General features: G+C 44.4%; 1 protein-coding gene across 1 annotated transcript; it reads right to left on the bottom strand.

Moving 5' to 3' along the window:
- Window positions 1-15,521: 15,521 nt before the first annotated feature.
- Window positions 15,522-24,203, bottom strand: NDUFB2 (NADH:ubiquinone oxidoreductase subunit B2). The gene is made up of 3 exons (XM_061566612.1): window positions 24,065-24,203; window positions 19,890-20,031; window positions 15,522-15,779 (listed from the first exon to the last, which is right to left on the bottom strand). The coding sequence occupies exons 1-3, from the start codon at window positions 24,139-24,141 to the stop codon at window positions 15,705-15,707; spliced, it is 294 nt and encodes a 97-aa protein (XP_061422596.1). The 5' UTR covers window positions 24,142-24,203; the 3' UTR covers window positions 15,522-15,704.
- Window positions 24,204-26,310: the final 2,107 nt, after the last annotated feature.

The following is a 26,310-nucleotide window of genomic DNA, read 5'->3' as shown; positions in this document are numbered from 1 at the left end:
CCAACTGCATCCGCTCGAGTGGTTATTTTGACGCCCCCCCCAGCCCTCCGTGCCCCCCCTCCACCTCACCGAACCGCAATGGCTAGCGTGGGAGGGCGGGGGGGCAGGAAGTATAGTCCAACCACCCTCATGACCGCCACGGCTTGGAGAGGCCTTTGTCCAGCAGTTGATTGAGAAAGGGCTGCAAGTCATCATCATCATCGTCGTTAATCATTGATAACATATTCATATTAAGCAACATCATCTTAACATAATCGTATCCCTGAAAGCAGTGAAAATCGCGGGCAGAGTTGGCTGCGTGCGGTGTTGGCAACGACAAGAGGCGCGTGTCGGGGACAATGGCAACTCTCCGATGCGTCTAATGGGTTGCCCCTCGTGTTCCAGCACCACGTCCGACGTTTCAGCTCCGCGTGCTGGGACCTTTCTGAAGGAGCGCGCGTGGAGGAGCGAAACGTCGGACATCGTGCCGAACAACATTCGACAACACCCCTAAAAAACACACACACAAACACACATAATTAATTCTGTGACGTGACATTTATGGATAGAACACAATCGAGACTGCCTCGGCAGCTGTATCGGGGATTATTGCTACTGTCAGTCTCTCCGATTAAAAAAATAAGATACATTAAAAAAAATACAAAAAAAAATCACGCTTTAATGAAATGTACCGTACGAGTAATGGCAGAACTCCACGACTCCAGGAAGTGGCCCCGAGGCTTGCCATAACGTAAGGGACCATGGTGATTTACAGCCAACGTCAGTTGAGCGTGGACAATGAGACCCAAGCCGAAACATAAAACCTAAAAGAAGATGGGTTTATTTATTTATTTTTATGATAGAATATAGTATTTCCATCAGTAAGACATAAGTATACGAAGTTTGCAGTCGATACCACATTGGGAAGTGAGGATAAAATTGAGTTACAAGATTTGAGGATACGTCAACGACAACAACGACAGCAACAGACAGAGTTAAATAAAAGTATAACCCGTAAAAACAAAGTTTTTCACTATAAATTATTTATATGCGTGGCGGCTAGAGTCCTCTCGTCCTCTGGCTTGAGATGGCTGCCACCTATGGGTCAGATGATTGTCTGCCAGTATTAAGCAATTGGTAATTAAATATTTAATTTGTTTTCCCTAAACAGTGTAAAATGTTGTCTCGCACAATGAGTCTGTGTGCAAAATGTCAGCTCGATTGGATCACGGGAAGTGGGTTAAAAAAACGACCGAAAGATTTGCACGGTCGTAAGCAAGCAAGCAATCACGCAAGCACGCAAGCAAGCAAGCGAACTTAATATAAATGATTTAAAAAGCGTGTAAAAAGAGTCGGCTTCGTCATCTACAAGTGGCTGAGCATGAACCACGGGCCGAGCGTTCCGCGCGCGGTGCCACAATAAGAGGGGCGTTGCAATGCACGGGGTTTAGGCGACTTGTGAGTTCGGATTGGAAGGGATTCCAATAAGAAAAGACGGCACAGTCACTCAGAGATGGGACGGGGTTGGTGGGTGGGTGGGTGGGGGGTGTTATTGTCGACCCCTCGGTCGGCTCAGCCTCAAATGAGTATCTGGTGCGGTGTGTAAACATCGTCATTGGCCACCCACCCCCTCGTGTGCCGTTCCGGCCTTCATAGGTGCTCGCTAACAGCACTTGACTCAACAATCTGTTAAGGCTACACTGAGGGATCTTTGTCTTTATTATTGGTGGAACGCGTGTGCTGCATTGAAGTGACATCCATCTAGAAGTCGGTGAGCAAAGGAAAAAGCTAAGGCCCGATGGTAGGGTGAGGCTGCAAGACTGGTCCTCAAAGTACATGTTGACTACGACAAGGGGAATGACTATACTCTTTGGTTCTTTCGGTAAAGTCACGTGACCAGCCAAGTTAAACCATCAACTCGCCACACTTGAGAACCCGGCTTAATCACGGGCGGCCAGCAATACGCGTCTCTCACCTAAACTAAACTGTTTGGTTATTTCTGTAAAGTCACGTAGGTAGAAAAAATAATAGAACACGACGTTTCGATCGCAACATAAGCAATCGTCATCAGGTGAGACAGCAGTTTTTGTCTTGCTGTAGTTGTCTCACCTGATGACGATTGCTTGTGTTGCGATCGAAACGTCGTCATCTATAATTTTTTCTACCTACGTGACTTTACCGAAAGAACCAAAGATGTATGGATTCCTGCAGTCACGAAACCTTAAAATCAAGGGGAATGACTATTAACAGATGGCGGTGATTATGGGGCTGTAAGAGCGGCCCTTGATTGAAGATGCTCAGTGCAACGAGGGGAGTTTCTATTGCCAGCTGGTGGTGGACGATGAGACTGGAAGAGCGGACCTTGAAGGAGTTGTTGACCTGTGAAACAAGAGGATGACGAGGGTGATGATGATAACGATGGAGACGAAGATGATGGTGATGACGATGGTGACGACGATGATGGTGATGACGTTTGTGTTGATGACGATTCAGTTTAATTTATTTTTAGTTTCATTTATTTGGTATAGCCCTGTGAGCCATTCGGCTCTTAAATTGGGTGCAACAGTAACAAACATAAAACAAAAACATGAACAAGAAAACATATTAAAGTGACTATGCGCAAACAGAAAAATCCAGGAAAAAACTGCAAAGTCTTCCAGAAAAAAAAGCACCATACACCAACGCTGTGCGAAAATCCCAGTGGGATGCAAGTCAAACAACAACAACAACAACCACAAGACAACTTAGATTAAAGCCATCATTCTAACTCCGTACTACAACAAACAAACATGGCCAAACCAAAAAACTTTTCGAAATCACCAAAATAAAGCAATAAGCAATGTAACAGTGATCATAGGAACTGTGACCGAAATTTCACAATAAACGACATAAAACATGTACCACCAGACCCTGCAGCCATAGCTGGCTGCATGAGTCACACCATGGTGACGACGACGATGGTGGTGACGATGGTGATGATGATGAGATTGTCAGAGAAGACATTGTAGGTCGGCTGCCGTTCGTGTAACAGTTGCGGGATCTCGCAGAGGGAAGGAAGCGATGGCGGGATTTGTTGACAGCAAAAGCATTCGTCCTCACGATCTCTTGATCCATCCAGGATGCGCGCTGTGTTTGTCTGTGACTTAATAGGCACTCGCCAACTCTACTCGGGACAACCGCTTGTAAGGAGATCCTGTATTTATTCAACGTGATCATCATCTTCATCACCATCAGCAGCAGTCATTACCAATCCACTGCTGGATGAAGGCACTCTCAAGCAGTCGCCAATTCTCACCCCAATTTCGCCTCGTACCCAGCCACCCTTTTATGTGCGTGATATTGACATGAAAATAATCGCGTCCATTGTGGTGTAGCCTGCGGACAAGTGAAAAATAAAACAGCTTCGGATCTCAACTTTGCTTAAACAAATCCACCGTAATATATTCGTTCAAAAGGTGCTGTTATAACGGCCTGTGAGTATAGCTATGCCAATCAGGCGAACGGAAATTCAACAACGTATATGAACGATACGGAGATTGGGGAAGCATCCGTCCAGCAGTGGATTGACCGTGGCTGTTGTTGATGTTCGTGCAATTATCGAGTGGTGGCGCAGTGGTGAGCGCGCTGTACACCCGGGGCGATCAGCGCTCCATTCTCGGACACGGCTAACATCAGTGGCGAGTGATAACTGAACCGCGGATCCCAAAACTCCGCAACCCACCCACCGGTCCTTCACACTCGCGTTCTAACCAGAAGGATGATGTATGGATAATCAACCCTCTCCCAACTCCCCCCCCACACACACCATGACCAACGCAGCGTGGGGAGAGAATCGTCCAGCAGTAGATTGATAAAGGGCTGAACCTCTACGTATGAATGCCCTGACGGCGGCTCTGCATATGGGCTATGATGTTAATTAATCAGAGCACCCCATTGTCTACAGTCTACACGATAGTGATTGTCTACGTCACACGCACATACAACGCAATAGCTCTCTGGCCTTGCTATGCGCTATGAAAAAGGGTGATTGCCCGAAACGTCGCCTATTATTTTTGTTATTTAGTGCTATTGACGAATGTGCTGAGGATTTTTTGGTTGTTGTTTTTTAAAGATAACGGCTGATTACGTTTGCTGAATTGGACAATTTCGTAACGACAACAAATATAAACATTAGGTGGGGAGCGGGGCAGGCAGGGGGGGGGCACGGGACAATAATTGGAGGGGAATTTCCAAGCCGAGGCCGAGATCGAGGAGAGAAACCCGCACAGATCCGTGTTTACTCGGCCGTTTCGATGGCTCCTGATCCGGTCACGATGGGGAGGAAGAGGGGGGGGGGGGATGGAGGAAGGGAGACCAATGGTTCGATCCGGGATGAGGTCGATGGAGAGAAGTGCGGAGTTGGACGGCACACAAGAGGCGCTCGGGGGAGACGAGAAGTGGCCACTTCATTGGCAGCATCCGGGAATGCAAATCCATTGCGCTCATACAACAACCACCATCATCAGCAGCAGCATCAGCAGCAGCGGGAGCGGCAGTGTTGTCACCAGCGCCCCTGTACACACATCCACTGCTGAATGCATTCTATACGACACACATTGCCCCGTACATAAATGACCATATGCAGTTAACCATATGCAGTTAATGATGAATATGTAATGTATATAAAATGTGCTGGTACACGTGCATTACACGAGCACACACACGCATTCGTACAAATGAAAAACATGACTTATCAATAATTATAAGGCACTGTAGGTCCAGTTGTACTGGATTGAATTACAAATACGTAAAAAAACAAATCACAATATCAGTCAGGAACACTGAATTATAACAGAGATATTATACTATTGTTATTCGAACAGCTTCTCAAGAAGGGTAATTGACGGAAAGTTAACTTGCTACATTTAGTTTATGTTGTACCGCTCGTGTGCTGTTAAAATAACGTGGTGATTAAACCAAAATGTGCATTTTAACTCGTAGGCATCGCCATGTAGTTAGCCACACAGATGTTTTGCAGTGTTTGCTGCACACAGTACTGTAAACACATGCGTGATTACAAAGATAAAGATCCCCCGTGTAGCCTTAACAGACTGTTGGGGCAGGTGCTGTTAGCGAGCACCTACGAAGGCCGGCACGGCACACGATGGGCTGGGTGGCCAGCACCACGTCCGGCTGCCTTTGTCTCCCCAGTGGCGATGTTTACACACCACACCAGATACTAAGTTGAGGCTGAGTCGACCTAGGGGAAGCCCAGAACCGGTTCAGATAATCGTCACTGGTGTTGGCCGTGAGCTGGAATCGAACTCGGGTGGCCGGGTTCGTCGTGCTGCGCGCTAACCGCTACACCACCGCTCCCCACATATATACAAAGACAATATCCCCCGTATAGCCTCAACATACTGTTGGGGCAAGTGCTATTAGCGGGCACCTACGAAGGCATGTGTTAACACACGCGAAAGACATTTAATCTGCAGTCACATACACATCGCTGTGTGCTTACACACACAAACACACATTTGAATGTGTGTTCACGTATCGAGGCTATATGGCTGTGTGCTCACACACGCGTCCGTCTATCATCGCGATTGCTGCGTGCAAGCCCAAATGGTCCCAAAACGCTTGGCGAGCAGCAACAAACAGCACCACTATACGTTGTGACAGACCACAGTTCATACGTTCCTTAAATTGAACAAGGTTGCAAGAACTTGAGAGTATAATTATCATTAAATATGCAGTACGAATATGAAATAATTGCGTTGGTGATGATGCTGCTACTGCTGCGTTGGCATTGGGGCAACAATGAAGAGAGCAACACTCAACACGTTCCGTGTCAATATCGCCGTGGGGTTAGAATAAATACATATATAGTAGGTGACGTTTCGGGCGATGAACCTTCTACGTAGAACTTAATCAGAGAAGCTAGAGGGATAGAGTGAATTATCTGTTTAAATATTAATATGTTTGAGACTGCGCTGAACATAACGCAGGGGCCTAATGAGAATTACATTTTTAAAATGCTTGCTGATGAACATACTTTACATTGACATGTTAACAGTTGTATGCATGTCTGTTGAACTTCTTTCGTACCGTACATTGCCAACCGTGCTAATCGGAGGTGCGGGGGAAAGAGAACAAACGAAGCACGAAAAATAGTTCTACAAAAATTCCCTTTCAATTCAGAACAGTTAGCTGAACAGGAGCTATAAAGTAACAAACCTTTGTGATAATAATAATAATACAATCCTGAAAGAAGACACGCAAATCTCGGTGGCGAGGAGATGTTATCTCCTTCGCTGGTACGCTGGAGAGCATGGGTTCGATCGCGGACCCTGACAATACCAGTTGTATAGTTGTAGTTCGCGTGTTTTTTTCTCTCCCCGTGGTGATGGTGGCGTGGATTGTTATCCGGGTCATCCGTTTGTTATCCCCTCACATTTAGAATAAATCCGCGTTGAGATTATTTGGCTGTTACTCGAACTGTCCACATGGATAAGCCACTTCACTGAGCTATCATCACGTGTGGCCAGGAACCCTCCGTTAGAGAGAGAGAGCTTGTAGCTCGGTGGTGGCCTTTACCTGAAAAATGTAAATAGTTCTAAATAGTTGTTTAAATGTGAATGTGTTGTGCGCATATTAACACGGACATAATGTGCGCTCACGCATCCACGCACGTGGATTAAATGGCCGTGATGCATACTCGCTTTGACGCTTGGCCAGATTTCTATTGACGGGACCATCACCTCCACGTGTCGACAAAGAAAAAAACAAATCGGGAAACAGACAAACATCTCAACCGATCTTTATTAAATCCTTTATATTAAGTTAACTTGCTTGCGCGCTTGCGCGCTTACGACCGTGCAAATCTTTCGGTCGTTTTTTAACCCACTTCCCGTGATCCAATCGAGCTGACATTTTGCACACAGACTCGTTGTGCGTGATAATTTATTTTCGTGAAAATTTTTAGGGAAAAAAAATGTCATATTTATTTTTTAGGAATTTTTTTTTCATATTTAATTTAAAATACCAATGTGATAAAAATGAAACTCTTACTCAAGAAAAACAGAAATGATTAATAAAATAAAACCGATGCCACGCATATAAAGGATTTATAGTGAAAAACTTTGTTTTTACGGGTACATGTTTTAATCTACTCGATTGTTCACGGCTTAGAGAGGCTTTCATCTAGCAATGGATAAAGCACGGCGACTGGACAGGTCAGGCATAAGTGGATGGTGGCGCAGTGGCGATTCTGTTTCGCGATAGGAATGTGTTTGTTCTCGTATGTATATACACATAAATCTTGACTTAAAGCTTTCGTGACTGCAGGAATTCATATTCTTGGGTCTTTCGGTAAAGTCACGTAGATAGGTTCAAAGAAATAAAAAAACTACGACGTTTCGATCGCAACACAAGCGGTCGTCTTCAGGAAAAAGGGGGGTGGGTGGGAGGGAGGGAGGAGGTGGGAAGACGACCGTTTGTGTTGCGATCGAAACGTCGTAGTTTTTTGTTATTTTTCGTCATTTTCTTTGAACCTATCTACGTGACTTTACCGAAATACCCAAGAACATGTATATACTTGTACATTCATATGGAGCCATTTCGTTATATCGTCCGTCGAGGAGATGAGGTAGGTGCTGAATGGATTGGGGGCGCCGCTGTTGCGAGATGTTAACTACCTCGCCTGGTATACAGGAGGTCGTGGGTTCGATCCCGACCCTGACGCCTGCTGTATATATTTTTAGTTTGCATGTCTTTCTCCCCGTGGTCGCGTGGATTTTTCTCAGGGTTCTCCGTTATTTCCCCTCCTACATTGAGAATCAACGTCACGCGTTTAGAGTATTTGTCTGATATACATTTCCACGTGATGAGTATTTGTCTGGTATACATGTCCACGTGATGAGTGTCTTCTCTGAGCTATCATTTGCGGCCAAGTCGTTTCTGATTAAAGAGCCGCATAGCTGAGCGCGCTTTGCGTGGTAAAATAAAAAAATAGTTTCGTTTATATTTTGCATCGTTACGTCGCACGATCGTCTGTGTTGGTGGGCGGCGGGGCTTTAGGGAAGCTTCCATCCGGCAGTGGATTGACCATTGGATGAAGAGGATGATAACGACCCCTGTGTGTGTGTGTATATAGCTGTTGATGCAAACGTCTCATGGCGTACACATTCGGCATTGTGCAGCTTATACAAACAACGCGTAAACGGGACACAGCGCGCACGCACAGACACACAGTGTAGCCTGTAATTAGAACGGTCGTGTTTAACTCATACAGTATACATTTACAGACGTGAAATGAATACATGCATACAGACTGTAGAACCAAACTACTTGACGAACAGTCTGTTACGGCTACACGGGGGGATCTTTGTCTTATATTAAATCATAATCCACTCTGTAGCTGATTTGTCAATCACTCTCCTTGTGTTTTGTTATGGGTGGGAATGTGTAGATGTAGATTCGATTCAAAATATTTAAAAAACACGACTTGTTTTTGCCAGCGATATCCTTGCAAGTTTGCTAAGACCCCATGCCCTTATCTTGACAACGTGAGTTTATACACAACGTGAGTTTACACACAACGTGAGTTTACACACAACGTGAGTTTATACACAACGTGAGTTTATGCACAACGTGAGTTTACACACAACGTGAGTTTATACACAACGTGAGTTTACACACAACGTGAATTTACACACAACGTGAGTTTATACACAACGGGAGCTATAATTATACACAACGTGAGTTTATACATAACGTGAGTTTATACACAACGTGAGTTTATACACAACGTGAGTTATAATTATACACAACGTGAGTTATAATTATACACAACGTGAATTATAATTATACACAACGTGAGTTATAATTATACACAACGTGAATTATAATTATACACAACGTGAGTTTACACATAACGTGAGTTATAATTATACACAACGTGAGTTTATACACAACGTGAGTTATAATTATACACAACGTGAGTTTACACACAAAGCCAATTCCCCCCGACCTTGGTGCAGCCTATACACAGACAGACCCGCTGTTAGCGAGCACCTATTAAGGCGCGTGGCAAGCGCAGCGCACTAGACGGGTGGCGTGGCCGCCTTTGTCTCTCCAGTGCTGATTCATTTACGGGTCGCAGCAGGTGATCATTTCAGACTCAGTCGACCTAGGAGAGGGCTCCCAGTGTGCGTGTCTCTCCATCTGTCTGTCCGTCGTCTGTCCATCTGTCTGTCCATCCGTCTATTTGTCTGTTTGTCTCCCGTTCTGCATGTCTTGTCCATCAATCATCGGTCGATCTGCTTGTTTGTCCGTCTGCATACATGTCCATTCAGCTGTACATCCGTATATCTGTATATCTATTTGTCTGTCCGTATGTTCGTCCGGTGATCCCGACTGGTAAAAAAAAAAACCTGTAATTAATATCACGTTGCTACCGAGGCAAAGGCGGCACGCAGACAATCGTGGCGCCTGGCGCTTAATAAATCATTCATATAAATTAACGACACGTGAATAATTAATCGCACCACTTAGATGTTTGTCTTCGCTCCTTTGTGTACATAATCACAGCCCTCTCGCGTTGGTCTGAATCATGAATGATTGCGTGCGAACGCAGACGTTGGGTTACAAGTCGCGTCGGGGCTGCGTCCCTCGATATTCGCGTCTCGGTTGCTGATCGGATGACAACCGCGTCGACGACGATCTTCGGTGTCGCACGCAACTATTGCTGGGGATAGAGAAGCGAGTTTTTAAAACAGTGCGGGGGGGGGGGGGCAATGCGGTATGATTAAACTCTCGTATTGATACTCTTAGGCTTTTTCGGTAAAGTCACGTAGGAAAATTTTTTAATAGAAGTAGTAATAGAAATAAAATAATAAATCACGACGTTTCGGAGGCAACACAAGGCCCATGGGTGCTTATAGCGTGAACTTACCACTAGGGCCCCCCAGACCCCTCGGCGCATAAAGAGTAAGCTGACCACTAGGGCCCCTAGGCCCCTCGGCACCTCCAGTGCGAGGGTCACTGGGCCCCTCCGCGCTTAAAGCGTGAGCTGAGCACGTGGGACCCCGGGCCCCTCAGCGCTTTCAGTGTGTCACGTGGACCAGTTGACGTTCATATTCCGGTTTGTTAACGGCAGCGGGAACGTGGTGGAGCGATTCCTGGGCTTTGAGCAAATTGAGAGCCACGCTGGTAAAAGTTGAGCAGACTGTGTGACTTTGATGGTGGAGGGACTTGGGTTGGACCTCTCAAACTGTAGAGGCAGTCGTATGACAATGCAAGCAACATGTCAGGAAAATACAATGGGCTACAGGCCCACCTGAAACAAAAAAAACCTCTGATAGAGTATGTGCCTTGTGCAGCGCATACACTTAACTTAGTTGGTATTAACACCTTAGACGGCAGTAGCCCAGAGGCTGACGAGTTTTTTTAACATGTTGCAGTCACTGTACACATTTTGCTCTTCATCCACACACAGCTGGGGGAAAGTCTTTCGGAAGACAGATGTCAGACTGACATTAACATCGCTGTCCAGTACTCGGTGGAGTGCTCGGGCAGAGTCAACCAAGGCACATTGGAGAGGCCTTCGGTGGTATGTGCAATGATGGTAATGAAAAAATAGATACTCGAATTGAGGCCGATGGGACTCCGTGCTAAATTGGACACCTTAGAGATGGTGTTCATGGCACATTTCCGGGACGTCATACTTGACCGGTTCCACGCTACAAGCATGCACCTACAGACAAGTGACATTGACATCTCTGTAGCAGCACAGCTTTTTTCTTCGTTGTGGCGGGATAGCGAGACCAGTTTGAGACTTTTGAAAGGGCAGCCTTAAATGTGACGGGTGCCTCTCAGTCATATAAGCACGATCTTCAGCGAAAGAGGAAACGCAAAACATTTGCAGATGAGAGCTCAGAGCCAGGTGTGACACTTTAGGGGGGGGAGAAGTTCAAAATAGAAACATTTTATGTGGTCATTGATAAGCTAGTGGCATGCCTTGAACATCGCTTGGACGCTTACAAGCGTTTTACCAGTCTCTTTGGAGTTCTGTTTATGTCAGATCAGGTGTCTAACAGTGATGTCAGAGTGAAAAGGTAAATGCACTCTCCGCTGCATATCCATCAGACCTGGACATGAACTTTGCCAACGAACTCATCCAATTCAAGTCTTTCATGTCTGACTGAGGGTGAGAAGCGCCCAACTAAATTGCTTGAGTCGTTGCAGGCACTTACTCTGCAGTCAGTGTGCCCCAATGTTTTTGTGGCACTTCGGATTGTTCTAACTTTGCCAGTGAGAAACTGCCAGAGTGAGCGGATATTTTCCCTTGTAGGCAGAATAGAAAATGAGCTGCGGAGTAGCATGTTGCCAAACACATCTCAGCTCATCATGTCAATAGAGTCAGACCTTGTCAGACAGATAGATTCTAGATTTTAAGCTTTCGTGACTGCAAGGATTCATATTCTTACGTTTTATCGGTAAAGTCATGTAGGTAAAAAATTTAAATTAATAAAAGTAAAATAAAAATACTTTTATAAATTTTTTACCTACGTGACTTTACCGAAAAAACCTAAGAAGACGGATAGATGTTGACGAATATAGGAAAGCGGGGGGTGGGGGGAGGCCTCCAAAAGACATGTGTCCAGGGGCCTCACGGGACCATGATCCGGCCCTGCATACCCCCCCCCCCCCAGGCTAACTCCACCCATGTTGAAACCCAACCGAACCGTCAACAGCACCGCATTTAAAAAGAGAACAAAACTTAAACATCTACATATCTGTAATCGGCGACGTTTTTGAGGCAATGGCTCTTCTTCATATCTGTACGCCGACCTTGTACGCTGCTCGTTGAAAAAAACAAAGATTATAAATGCGTGTCGTGAAAGCGGCACACAAATCCACGCGTGTGCATGCTTTGTTTCCCACCGCACGCGTTTCTCGCTGAGGCTGTCTTATTCAATGACGCTGTTCGTCATCATCGTCGTCGTCGTGAGACGAAGGAATGCGTTCGGCGGTAACTCTCGCAGATCCGCGCAACAGCGCGCCGCGGGTACAGAACGCTGCGCGGAAGCGAGTATCGAAGAACTGCTTCTGAAGCCACTTTAAAGTGGACTTTTTTTGTATCCACTCACTTGGCACTATACTGCCCTTTCTCACGCGCCTAACATTCAAGACGAATGGTTACATTTAACTTTGGAATGTAACCAAGTAAAAAAGAATATACGATTAAGTTGTTTGGATGTGCATTCCCATCGTGACCAGCCAAGTTAGACTATCAACTCGCCACACTTAATCACGGGCGGCCAGCAATACGCGTCTCTGACCTAAACTAAACTCTTTGGTTCTTTCGGTAAAGTCACGTAGGTAGAAAATAATATATCACGACGTTTCGATCGCAACACAAGTAATCGTCATCAGATGAGACCAACACAGCAGGGGAAATGCTGGTCTCACCTGATGACGGTTGCTTGTGTTGCGATCGAAACGTCGTGATCTATTATTTTTCTATCTACGTGACTTTACCGTAAGAAGCAAAGTGTATGGATTCCTGCAGTCACGAAAGCTTCAAATCAAGACTAAACTAAACTTTTTATTTTCTTTTACCAGGTAAGGCCCACGGAGCTATGCAGCTCTTTTTCAGAAGCGACCTGGCCACTAATGATAGCTCAACGAAGTGGCTTATCGCGTGGCAATTTGTAGCTGCCAAATACTCTAAACGCACGTTTTTAAATGTGGAGGGCAAAACCAGAGGACCCGGAGAAATATCCACTCGACCACGGGGAGACCACGCAAACTTCAAATATATAACAGGCGTCAGGGGTCGGGATCGAACCCATGATGACTGCATATCAGGCGAGGGAGTTAACATCTCGCAACCGCAGCTCGTGTCCAGACGCTAGATAGTTGCATCACACGACCGTGAGAAATGACAGCTTGGGGAGGTCTTCATCAAGCATTGAAGTCGATAGAAGTGTGCTCATGATAAATCCAAATTGTATTTTCTCGTCCGATTAACTTTCTGAACACCCTTCATATGGGTGTCTCTCATACGCAGCACACACGCCATAGGAAAGCGCTGCAGCCCACAGCTAACGCCGCACGCCACCTACAGGAAGTCGTCAATTATTTCATTCAATCGTGCGATTGCAGAGTGCGAGCTATGGCATTATTGAGGTCTACTACTCTATGATGGAAAAAACAATCACACTTTCAGTGGCTAGTCAGCTCGGTGAAAAAGTTCAGCTTTGTGATGAGTCAACATCATCGGCCATGATCAATCAACTGCTGGATGCCTCCCAAACTCATCGCCATCTCTCATGACCTCAAGAGACAATATCATCTCACTCCTGCACGCCAGCCACGTTCATCGCTGCCCACTTGGGCGTTCCCCTCTTTGGCTCCCACTCTTCAGTCTCTATCAATACCCCACCTCGGTGTGGTAAGATGTTAACTGCCTCGCCTGGTATGTGGGACGTCGTGGGTTCGATCCCGATCCCGACCCTGATGCCTCTATATTTGGGGTTTGCATGTTTTCTCTCTCCGTGGCCACGTGGATTTTTCACCGGGTCCTCCGGTTTTCACTCCCCATTTAGAAACATGCGTTTAGATTATTTGGCTGCTATACATTTCCACGTGATAAGTCCCTTCCTTTAGCTATCATTTCTGGCCAGGCCGCTTCTTAAAGAATAGCTGTATAGCTCAGTGGGCCTTAAATGGTAAAATAAAAAGTTGTAATCTTTATATTGATCTGATCTGACCTGCCCAAGCCCCCCTTATGTGAACATTCAATACAAAATCTCTTAACTTTCATAAGTTGTCTAATTCATGCATCCTTCCTCGGTGAAATTCCACGCATGCACCTCACCGTACTTCGTTGCGCACTTTCCTGCGCATTATCATTGCTATATTTTTTAACGTATTGCCATATGTGGGTACGTGCACTGTCGTGTCCACGAGTGCGACGAGTGCTGACGGAGCTTCATTTTCCAACGTACCCAGACCACCGGTCGACAGTAGGTGGCATGCAACTAGTAGCCCCAGACAGTGAGAGGTATTCTGGATGTGGTGGGGCCGGGTGCAGAATCATCTGGGTCGCTGACCAAAATAATCCTGGTTATCATTAAACCTTCGGTGCGCATGATGGAGCTCTGGGTAAGGGCACACGAGTTGGACACTGGGAAAGCATTGCTACTAATTGCCCACTAGTACTGCACACCTGTATGCGTGAAACATACAGTCAGTGCACTATAACGAGAAAGCCAACTGCAGAGCAAGACAACTCGTACACACAAACAGGCAGCGAAAGCCCACTCTGGTATTACATATATACGTGATCCGCACGGTTGGCTACGTACGGTGCGAAAAAAAGTTCAACATTTAAATTAGTTTAGCCTGGGGATCTTTTCTTTATAGCGCTGCAATACATACAGTATCTCCACGCACTTTACACACTCATCCTAAAAAATATATTATCACTGGGGAAAGATAATGGAGTAGCAAAGGGTGAATACGTATCAAAACATGATCACCGCGAGCATGCAGCACACTTTCAATGCAAGTTATGGTGACCGTATCTCCAGATGCGCTACACTAAGTAGGTTCGGCACATTATGAGTTAGAACGGATTACATTTTTTTAGGTTTGCGAGAATTCTCCACGACCTCACGGATGACCACAGTAGCGCTGTACTTTGTTTTGATCCATCCTGTTTGGGTGGCGTGCTGTGGTATTGTTGTGCCCAAGGCCTCTCTCGAGGCACTGTCCCTGAATAGTCTCTCACGTGGTTCTAAATCAAGGTCATCTACGACAATTTATTCAACGGTTCCCCAAGGGTAGTGGAGCCTTACTGGCAGCCTCAAGATTGAATATCTACCGAACGTAGCTCAATGTTTTGGGATCCAGCTCAAGGGGCCTTGATTCCATTGCCTTGAGCTGAAACTAAATAACATGAACCTGCAGTGCAAAACAAGTGTGCGGATCACATATAGATGCACCGCCAGAGTTGGCTGGATGGCTCAGAGTTCAGGTCAGTGCCAGCACCACCGATATCCTGGAATCTCAGGTGTATAGAGTTGATGGTCTTGGATCCAGTCACAAAAGCACACTCAAAAACACCCATCACGTTAAATTTGACTCTGCAATAAATTTGGCAAAATTCCAGTAATAAGAATAAAGCTGTTTGACTGTCATGCAATGAACTATTACACTCAATACCAGTGGGTGAGAAAATACTGCCTCTCTTGTGTGTGGACCAGAGGACACTTGAATCTACTTCCGATGGGCCGTTCTCTCACATGCAGATTTGCACTGATCTGAGAGAGATCTGAACATATCATTAATGGTATCAAATTATGCCAATTGCACCATCCGGATACAATTTGAAATACAAAACAAACACAGAGATAACAAAAACAGATGCCCAATACTGCCATCACACCAAACTTGCTCCCCCTATTCAAACAACTTCACCGATGCCACCTATACACAAACACACAACCAGACCAATTTCATTCTGACAGCCTTTAATCATTCTTCTAATTAATTTCAACTGTTCAGTAGAATTTGCTGGAGTATGTACAGGTCCCCCCCCCGTTACCCAAGGCCCCGTAGGTCGGCACCCGTGGCCACATGGGGGGCACCATCAGCAGGAGAGTTGCAGGGGGGGGGAGCCGGGCAGAGGGGACGCGCGCGAGAGCTCGGCTGGCAATCCAGGTGTCACGTGCACATCACTCCTCGTCGTCTGGTGGGATGCCCAGCTCCTCGTTCGTCCACTTGGAGGGGTCCGGGTACGGGAAGTGGCCCTGGCCGTGAAGAGGAGGAGAAAGAACACACAGCAGCGTGCGGGGATTTAGATATTTCCAGCGGCAGACACGAAGTTTCAATAACTGTTTAATATTCTAATAATGGCCTACCATGACCGCAACACTCAACAACAAACCACACGAGTCGATGAAGGCCTCTCCAAGCCATCACCGTCTCTGAAGCAGCTGCGATGTATCAATCCAGCAAGCATCTTACACAAGAGCCGGGTTCATCGCTCGATCCGGCACGTTCCCTCCTTTGGCTTGCCACCCCATCGTCAGCCTCGACATGAATGCTCGTATAACAGGATGAAGCGAGAAACAGGCATTAGGATTTGGCATGGATTAATTTGTGGACGCTGATTATAGGAGTGCTGGGTAATCCGTTATAAGAGATGTTCCACTGTAATTGGTGGCCATTTACTTTAATCTCTAACAGTGGTGGGTTTAAGAGGAACGCAAGAAGTTATTATGTCACCTTTATCACGACAGAATTTTTAAACGAAAGCAAGTCTCAGCTCGACACTCGCATGTGCACCGAGTATAATTCTCGCAGTTTGCATGATAAGCCCTTTGTAATTAATATTTTACAGTTGAAGCGAAAGTCCTGGGTTTGGTTCAAACTTCAAGTGCACTCTTGTGCACTGCAAACATTAATCGTAAGCTTGCAGTGGCTTGTTAGTAGGGGAGATTAGATAATCTTGTGCAAATTGCATTAAACCCAGAGATCTGAATTGGCTCATGTAAACCACCTTTATTATGAAATAAAAGTAATAATTTAGATGATACGCAGAGATGATGGTGGCTTGAGGAGGCTTTTATTCAACAGTTGAATGATCATAGTTAATGATGAAGCATAGATAATGGAAGTAAACAGGAAGTAGTGGCAAATCATCCTAATTTTTCGAGGAAAAAAAAAAGTAGCTTGTGCAGATAGTATGTATGTTGAACTTCTTTTGCACTGTACGTAGTCAACCGTGCTAATCGGAGGTGCCGGGGTAGGACAACAACTATGACCTCCCAGCACCTCCACATAAATTAGGGTCAGATGAAAAAAGATGCTGCCAAGCTTAGCAGTGTTCATTAGGACGCTGTCTTTCCGACAGCCCTGTTCTTCACCTGAGGACGGCTGCTTGCGTTGTGGCCAAAACGTCGTGAGAATTTTATCTTATTATGTTTAATTTTTATTATTTTATTATTTCCCTTCTACGTGACTTTACCGAAAGAACCAAGAATATAGGGTCAGATGAGTTCCACTGTATTCAGTCACAACTTGCCTAAGATCTTTCGACACTAAGCAGGGTTGAACCTGGATAGTGCTCGGATGGGTGACCACCATGCACAACCAGGTTGTCATAAGGCTTACGGGGCTACACAGTGCTCAGCAGAGGGTGGGTGTCACAAAATCAAAGGTCGTACTGTGATTCTATGATCTCACATGTACGCTCAACACCTTTACCAGCCCGCACGAACAGAACGTAAAGTACGGTAAAAAAAACAGTGACCCCTAAAGTATGAAGAATGCTCTCATACAACAGTAAACTGACCGAAGAGCCGTACACATTCACATACCGCTCACGAACAAACGAGGCAACCGAACACTTTCCTTGGCGCTTTGTAAAAAAAGCAAAAAACTGCACGCCAACATTTCAGGCTGTCACGCCAATTTACACACAACAGAGTGCCATGTGTCGCCGACAATAGGTTTTCTAAATTGAAAACCGCACTTTCTGCACGGGACACGTCTTGCCAAAAAAAAAATGGGCTCGCGTATTCTAAGATCCCGGCGCCCACCAGCCAAGGCAAAATCGTGTAAGTGATCCTAATATCAACAGAAGGGGAGGGGGTCTTAATCCTGCCCCAGCATGTCACGGCACAGACAACTTGGCCATATTTTGTCCCAAATAAAATGTTCCATTGTAAACATCAAGGCTGGCAAGTAAAGGCAGGTGCTGCTGATCATATCAAGCCCAACTGGGTGGGGGCGGGGGGTCAGAGGTTTTTTTGTAAAACTTGCCCTTTCCCGAAAGACCCAAAAAATTTGCCCTTTCCCCTCGCTTGCTATGTGCCTCGTGGGTAAAGTGCTACTGCCGAGTTGGGATCGGTGTTTCTACATGCACGCGTCCGTGTATTAAAATAGAAAAAACAGCTTAGCGATGACATGCCTCTTTGGTTCTTTTGGTAAAGTCACGTAGAAAAGAAAATAAAAAAAAAATAGAATACGACTACAGTGGCGCCGTCTTTCTTTTTGTCATTCTTTGGAGGAGCGTAGTCAGCCAGGTGAGGTGTTGGCTGTTGTGTAGTCCGGCTCTGTGTGTTGTGTTGCATTGTGTTAATAAGTTACCGTATTGTTTTTTTTTCTCATTCATTCTTACCTGATAACAGTTGCTGCTTGTGTTGCCATTGAAACGTCATATTCTATTATTTGATTTTATTTTCTACAAGACTTTACCGAAAGAACCAAAGAGTAATTCCTGCAGTCACGAAAGTTTCGAATCTAGTTTGATGATATGCCTCTTCTCAATTGTAAGTTTAGAACTTTCATCTCTGTTCTCATACACTATTGCACATTTTTACTGGACGGTTTCATACAGAGGCAGTGCTATGGAAATTGGCTCTCTCCTCATCTCAAACCTACTCCCCTCCACACACTCTCTTATCTCACTCCTAATATCATAATCTCACTCCGCTCCCCTCCACGTACTCTTTGGTCGAGCAATCAGGGCTTTCTGTCGAAGCCCCAGTCAACTTGTGCTGAGTGGAAAGTCAATGATTCACCTCTGCTACCCTCAGTCTGACTCCCCTTTATCCAGCTAACCATACCATACTGTGTTCAAGTCTAGGCTCTATTGGATAAAAAACAGACATTATTCAATTTATGCAGCTTCAAATTCAAAAGCTGTGCATCCCTGTTGCGAAAATAACATTTTACCATTGCATTTACGTAATTCACTGTATACATTACAAATCCCACACCCATGCACGCACCCTAATTGTTTACAGATAAATAATGCCTTCAAACCAAGCAACTCCGATCGCACATCAACAACAGACATGGACTGCATAATGAAAACCAAACTGAGGTGGTCATGCATTGTCTCAACAATACAATGTCACACACACACACATGCTGGGCCACACACACAGACATACTTGAGGGTACAATTAAAAGTAATTAAATAAATATTTGGTTGCCAAATAGCTGACTTATATCATCATTATCATCAGCCATGATCGCTGGATGATGGCCACCCTAAGCTGTCACCATCTCTCAAATTATTGTGATGCTGTAATCTATGTAGTATTGATCCATGTCTGCAGTGCGTGTGTCATTTTTACAGTCTGTCGATGTTAGCAGTTATTTTCGACTCTCTGAGTTACATTCACTCCCACAGCCACCGTTGTTCACTTTCCTCGATATGGCGGTGGCGCTCTTTCCGAGCTCTCTCCGATCTTACATTTACAAGCAAATTTCTTACATTGACATGCTAATCTCTCTCAATACAATGGCCACCCCCACAGCTTCGTTTGTCAAGATTTATCCGATCTTACATTGACATGCAAATTTAATCTCTAGCCCCGCCCACTGACACTTGGGCTACACCCATCTCAAACCTTTATAACTCCCTGCCTTAGCAGCAGTCCCGCTATATATTTTTCACCTGATGACGATTGCTTGTGTTGCGATCGAAACGTCGTGATATTGTTATTATTTTATTCTATTATTCTTCTATCTACGTGGCTTTACCGAAAGACTCAAAGAATATAAAATATAATATAGTCCCATTGGTTTCAAATGTTTGTCTCATCAGCAGTTCTATCTTTACTATTGGCTTAAGTGTACATGTACAGCCCTTTACCATCCACTGCTCGTTCAGGGCTTTCCAACGCCATATGGGTCATGAGAGTTGTTTAGCCATACCTCCCCACACTGGTCAATGTGGGTTGGTGAAGCCAGGGAACGGAGATGTGATAGCACAGAAGTTCAGTACGACAGATTTTGCTTATTATTTCCATACCTTACAAGTAAACGAGTATGATTATTATTACTACATGTGTGGCTATGTGGATGGCTAGTGATCTCTGGCACGGGCTATGTGCGATACTCACGAAGACTTCCTCAGGGGTGTGCCACATGTGCCAGAAGATCCAGAACCACATGAAGCTGCTCAGGAACATGCCGTAGCGCACGTAGTAGGGGTCCGGGTCTGTGGCTTGACGATAGCGCACTGCGTGATGCCCGCCGCCAGATCTGTCAGACACGGTATTAGCCGTGATCAATCCACACCTGGATGACCTTGGTAATATTCTTGGATTGTGAATACATTTCCAAAGTTGTAGAACATCACTGTCACCTTATGTAACGCCACAGTTCAGGTGTCTGTAAATCCACTTGAAGACAACATACCTATGAGTACAGCATGCCTTAGAAAATCTTAAATGTCTCATTATTATCATCAGCAGCCATGATCTATCCATTGCTGGATGAAGGCCTCCCCCCCCCCAAGTCATGACCATCTCTCATGGTCCTGCAAACAATCCATCTAGCTCCTGCACACGAGCCGATTTCATCTCTCCTCTGCAGGTAGATGTTCTTGTGGGCTACGCAGTTGTTTTTAAAGTGAATATTGAAGTGAAAGCAAGCCAACTAAAATAACACTGTGCAACAAATTTTTTTTTTTTTGTTCCTGGGTAGTAAGTGTTATTTTCCAATTTCTTATGCCTCAAAGGTACACAAAACGGTTATTATTCCCCACAAAGGTTGCTTTTGTGACGAGGACACAAAAGCAAATTTAATAATCCTACTCCATTAATAACACTGTATAAAAAATGTTCCTTTTTTTTGTTCCTGGGTAATAAGTGTTAAGGGCCGTCCATAAATAACGTCACGCACCTGGCGGGGGTCAGACATTTGTGACGATGTGTGACGAGGGGGGGGGGTTGAGAAATGTGACGTCACATCAAAATGCGCAACTTTAAATAAATATAGACAACACGTTCTACTTAAATAGACTTTTTAATAAATGTTTTCTCCTACAACATCAGAGTGCAGCGCCACATTAAATACGCACTACAATCACAATAGTTTAAAGCGATTTAAAGCATGTTTATTTTTTTTGGGGGGGCAGAGTTTTGTGACGTCATATTTGAGGGGGGGTCTGACTTTTTGTGACGTCGTGTGATGAGGGGGGGAGGTAAAAAATCGTCCAAAATCGCGTGACGTCATTTATGGACGGCCCCTTATTTACTAATTGCCTATGCCTCAAAAGTATAGAAAATGGCTATTATTACCCACAAACTTTGCTTTTGTGACCCAGACAGAGATATTTTAAAATGTACCTATTTCAATGAGAAAACGTGGTGTGCATTTGTGTCATTCCTTCACGTAAAGTCCTGGTCACAAAAGCAATGTTTGTGGGGAATAGCCATTTTATACCTTTGAGGCATAAGCAATTAGAAAATAACACTTACTACCCAGGAACAAAAATCGTGTTACATCGTGCGCGGTTATGTAACTGGACTAGAAACTTGAGAATAAATAAACATGTACATGATGTAAATAGCATTTTTACAAAATGTTATGAGACGCAATTACTGAATTTATATGAAGGGCCTTAAGCTTAAGGTGACAAGCGATGCTTTTTAAGAGTTAGTGCATCACACAAATGTGTGAGACAAGATTTCCAGCAGGTAGCTGTACAGCAGGTAGTTTCCTGAATCCATCTGTGCAGCCCTTTTGAAGATCCTCTCGTATTAGCAGATTTCACCAGGTACTCCAGTTTCCTCCCACGTGCAAAACACTTATTTGAATGTAATTTCACAAACATCTAAATGCAGCAGGGACCTCCTGAAAAAGATACTTTGAACAATTTACTTGATAGAATGCCGTAATTGTCATCATTAAAAGCGACTTGTAACCACAAATAAACTGAGCATAATGCAATTACTATTCAATTTGCAGCCACTTACAGCAAGCAGTGCTTCGTTTTGAGTTTGCTAGCAAGGATTGCATTCACTGTGGGTAATGGTTTCTGACCCATTCACTTTCATCAATGAAACTATAAGCTCTGTTCCAATAATGGAACATTCTTCATTGCTTTTGTGGCCACTTGCTAATGGCACCTTGGCAGACCTTGTTGTGGCATAACACCTCTGACAGCGATAAGCTGCCTGTGACAAAACACATCCAGCTGTATTTATGCTCCTGGCACAGATCTGTATATCGAAAATATAAATAAGCAATCGTCGCAAAGGATCGTTATTTTCATAAACTCAGTGAACAGTGTACACATTTATAACAATAACACAGTCTTTGTTTGTAACATATCTCAAGTTTATATGGTATACAGGGTGATACAGATACCAAATTTCTAATAACCCTCTTACAATCGCCTCAACTGTGAAAATAATATTGTGAAATCGATGGCTCTATATCTTATATGTAGCGCCTTTTAAATGAAATAAAAGATTGTCCAAATACGTTTTTTCAATAATTTTGGGTAGGGTAAATGGATTACCCTCTATTGGTGAAGCAATCTTGTGACATTGAACGTCGCAATTATAGCCCCTAGAGCCAGTGGTGGAAATTTTTACATTTCTTTAGCCGATGGTGGAAAGTTGGCATTTCTTTAGCCGATGGTGGAGGAAATTTGACATTTCTTTAGCTGATGGTGGAGGAAATTTGACATTTCTTTAGCCGGTGGTGGAAATTTGACAATTATTTTGGCAGAATTGCCAAACATCAATTTTTTTTTGCAAACGCCTAAAAACGAGGCTTGAAATTTAGTGAGTTTCCTGGATGAAGGAATTAGAGGTTCACTTTCACTGAACCTCGAAGGATCGCAATGATTACTATTGCATGGTGGATAATTTACGACTGTGCTCATATAGATGTCAGGAGTGATTGATGATAACCAAGTGAGTCTGTCCCCAAGCTTAAATCAGTGGAGCAGTGCACAGTTATGTTGCCTGTACTGACACAGTGACGGAAATTACACTTTCCCATAAGCAATAAGCGTGATAACGGCGTGCATCTGCTTTCACTTCGAGAAGTGGAAATTAAACACACGTATGGGCGACGGCAAGTGCATCTAAGAACTCAAATTACTTCCAAAAACCTACTACTCCTAGGACAATATAGTACCGTCAATTCACTGCTTGATGAGGGCCTCCCCACGACGTTGGGCTCGTGGGGTTTATTCGGTGACTATTTCGTGCTGCAGAGTGCGGTCAGAATAGACGTGGCGAGCGTACAAAGTACAGCAATGAGGTTATGCTGCGCTGCCCTCTGCTGACAAGACCACACGTTTACGCTTGGCCTGCCGCCTATCCCACACACGATTTAGGCTTTAACTCTGCTTGACGAGATTGGGCACATTTCAGGTGATTTGGTCAAAAGTACCACCAACGTTGTAGATATTCAGTGTTTTAGGTAGTGTAGTTTTTTTAAGCTATCGGTAAACACCCGAGTCAAGACTCTCTAGATTTGAAGTTTCCGTGGCTGCAAGGATCCATACTCTTTGGTTCTTTCGGTAAAGTCACGTAGGTAAAAATAAATGAAAATAACTAAATTAAATCACGTTTCGGAAGCCTCTGTCATCAGGTAGGACAGCCACAGCAAGAACTAATGTGCTGTGGCTGTGTTGCTTCCGAAACGTCGTGATTTATTTTTGTTATTTTAATTTAATTCAATTTTTTATTATTTTTAGTTTCACTTACGTGACTTTACCGAAAGAATCAAAGAGTATGACTCCGTAATGATTTGAGCGAGTACATATTTATCGAATAAGTCAATGCCTGGAAAGTGCTTGGATAGGTGCTCACCACGTATAAACAGGTGCGTATAGGCAGCGCGGGTAGGCTGCGGGCAGCAGAGAGCAGTGCACCGATTTACTCTGTTGACTGTACTTCTATGCTCCCACGTCGACGGTCCCCGCCTTCGAAACGTCACATTGACCAATATGGTGAAGTATGACCACCCCCCACCCGCACGACGTGGGGAAACCCTCAACCAGCAGGGGATATAAAACAAATAAACAGGGACAATCAATGTACGAGTGTACATACAAATAAACCAACATCAACAAATAATCGTTAAATGTATGTTTTTTTAAATCGATAAACGTGACATTGAAACCCAAGAACCCTAGCACAGGCTTCACCCTGACAGCTAGGCCGCGCGAGTTAACAAGCTCAACGTTTTCGCTTCTAACTTGGCTTTTTAAAAACATTCTTTCCGCAAACGTTGAAACCGCCGCCACCACCACCACCACCACCCCCCTCACCTGCGGACGGGGACCCTGAGAGGGGTCACAATAGCCCGGCGAGCCGACACGGCCGCCCTGAGCAGCGGTGACAGCATCCTCCTGCTGAGGCCGGGGACGCGACCTTCCCCGCTCGCCCACTATGGCGGTGACGTCACCGGCGAGTTTCCGGTGACGTGAGCAGCGCCGGCCATCTTTGGTAGGGGTTCAGAGTGTGGGGGCGTGGGGAATGTCACGCACAGACCAAAGATGGCCGATGATTCCCTGACAAAGATGGCCGATGGCACCCCTGACAAAGATGGCCGATGGCACCCCTGACAAAAATGGCCGATGGCACCCCTGACAAAGATGGCCGATGGCACCCCTGACAAAGATGGCTGATGTCCCCCTACTCTTCGGTTCTTTCGGTAAAGTTACGTAGGTAAAAATAATAATAAAATAATAATGCAATAATAATAATAAATGAAAATATCAAAATTTATTTTACTGGAACAGTTACACCTGCTTGTGTTGCTTCCGAAACGTCGTGATTTAATTTAGTTATTTTCATTTATTATTATTTTATTATTATTTTTACCTACGTGACTTTACCGAAAGAACCTAAGAGTATGAATCCTAGCAGTCACGAAAGTTTCGTCACATCAAAATGCGCAACTTTAAATAAATATAGACAACACGTTCTACTTGATTAAATAGACTTTGTAAATAAATGTTTTCTCCTACAACATCCGAGTGCAGCGCCACATTAAATACGCACTACAATGAGAATAGTTTAAAGCGATTTGAAGCATGTTTTATTTTGGGGGGGGGGGGGGCAGAGCTTTGTGACGTCATATTTGAGGGGGTGGTCTGACTTTTTGTGACGCCGCGTGACGAGGGGGGTGGGGTCAAAAATCGTCCAAAATCGCGTGACGTCATTTATGGACGCCCCCTTGAGAACAGAATCCGATGATCTATAAAGCTCTTTTTCACAGATGTCCAGTCGGGGCCAGTGACAGAAGCAATTCATATACAGTGGTACATCGGTATACGTCGTTAATTCGTTCCAGAAGGTAGGACTTATACCGAAAATGACGTATACCAAACGATTTTTTTCCATAAGAAATAGAGGGAAAGGAAATAATCCGTTCCAGAGGAAACTAAATTATATTTTACATGGCATATTACACAATATACCATCGAAATAACTACCACCCAGCAGGGGGCACAGCATACAAACAGTACAGCAACACTGTAAACGTACTTTTCATTTTTCGATTTAAAGCTTTCGTGACTGCAGGGATTTATCTTCTTGGTTCTTTCGGTAAAGTCACGTAGAAGGGAAATGATAAAATTATAAAATAACAAAAATAAAACATGTTAAAAATAAAACATTGTTTTATTTTTATTATTTTATTATTTATTTTCTACGTGACTATACCGATAGAACCAAGAAGATGGGTACTTTTCATTCAGATGGAACGGTGTCACAGTGATTCGCGCACTGCGGAATGAACCCGGCATTGGCTCACAGTGGTGAGTCAGATGGGCAACTGTCCTGATCCCAGAATCGTGGCAGTCTGGGGAAATCTCTCAAGTCATTACAAGCTTTGTTTTTCGTCACTTGTGCAATATTAATACTCCACGAAAGACGAGGCATTTACACGCAGATCCCTCGTTCGGTCATTGTGACTTTATATTTCGTTTGTAGCGTATGTTGACAAAGAGGCTTTTTATTAAATTGTCATAATTGATAACAATTTAAATGTACATCAATTCAAGAAGCGCTGCATTGACAGATGTCAAAGGTATCCAGTACAACTGATATCGACACCTAGTGTTTTTAAGTGCACAATATATTAAAGCATTGTGGTCTATATTGCAAAGAAAAATGTGATTTAAACATGCACGTCATTGCATGCGTTTTACGAAATACATGTACATGTACTGCAAGAAAAACAACAATAGCAGCAGTCATTCCCTCGCTGACACCGCATTTTGTGCCAGGCTAGGTGCACTTTGAGGTAATCACGTGAATTGTCAAAGGCTGTCTGCTGGCATGAGGAGGTTCCTGGACACGCCCAGGTGTTCATTTGGGTTAGCCGACTTGAGATGAATGGCAGGTGTACGTACACACACACACACACCTGTAGTAAGTGTATAAATCAAGAATAAAGTGTACAAGTTGCAATAGGATATGAATACAATTTTGCAATATCTGTTTCTTATTAAACGCATGTTTAAACCGAACTTTTTGGAAACCATCATCATTAGATTAATGAAAACTG

Source organism: Lethenteron reissneri, chromosome 37 (genome assembly GCF_015708825.2).
Source record: "Lethenteron reissneri isolate LAM-NWPU_2019-01 chromosome 37, ASM1570882v1, whole genome shotgun sequence".
Classification (NCBI taxonomy): Eukaryota; Metazoa; Chordata; class Hyperoartia; order Petromyzontiformes; family Petromyzontidae; genus Lethenteron; species Lethenteron reissneri.
This window is presented reverse-complemented; position numbering and strand designations above follow the sequence as displayed.

Coding starts and splice junctions, on each gene's coding strand:
- NDUFB2 (XM_061566612.1), bottom strand. CDS start 24,141: ATGCTGTCACCGCTGCTCAGGGCGGCCGTGTCGGCTCGCCGGGCTATT. Junction 20,032..24,064: donor CTCAGGGTCCCCGTCCGCAG/GTGAGGGGGGTG, acceptor CGTGTCTGACAG/ATCTGGCGGCGGGCATCACG. Junction 15,780..19,889: donor ACACCCCTGAGGAAGTCTTC/GTGAGTATCGCA, acceptor CTTCACGGCCAG/GGCCACTTCCCGTACCCGGA.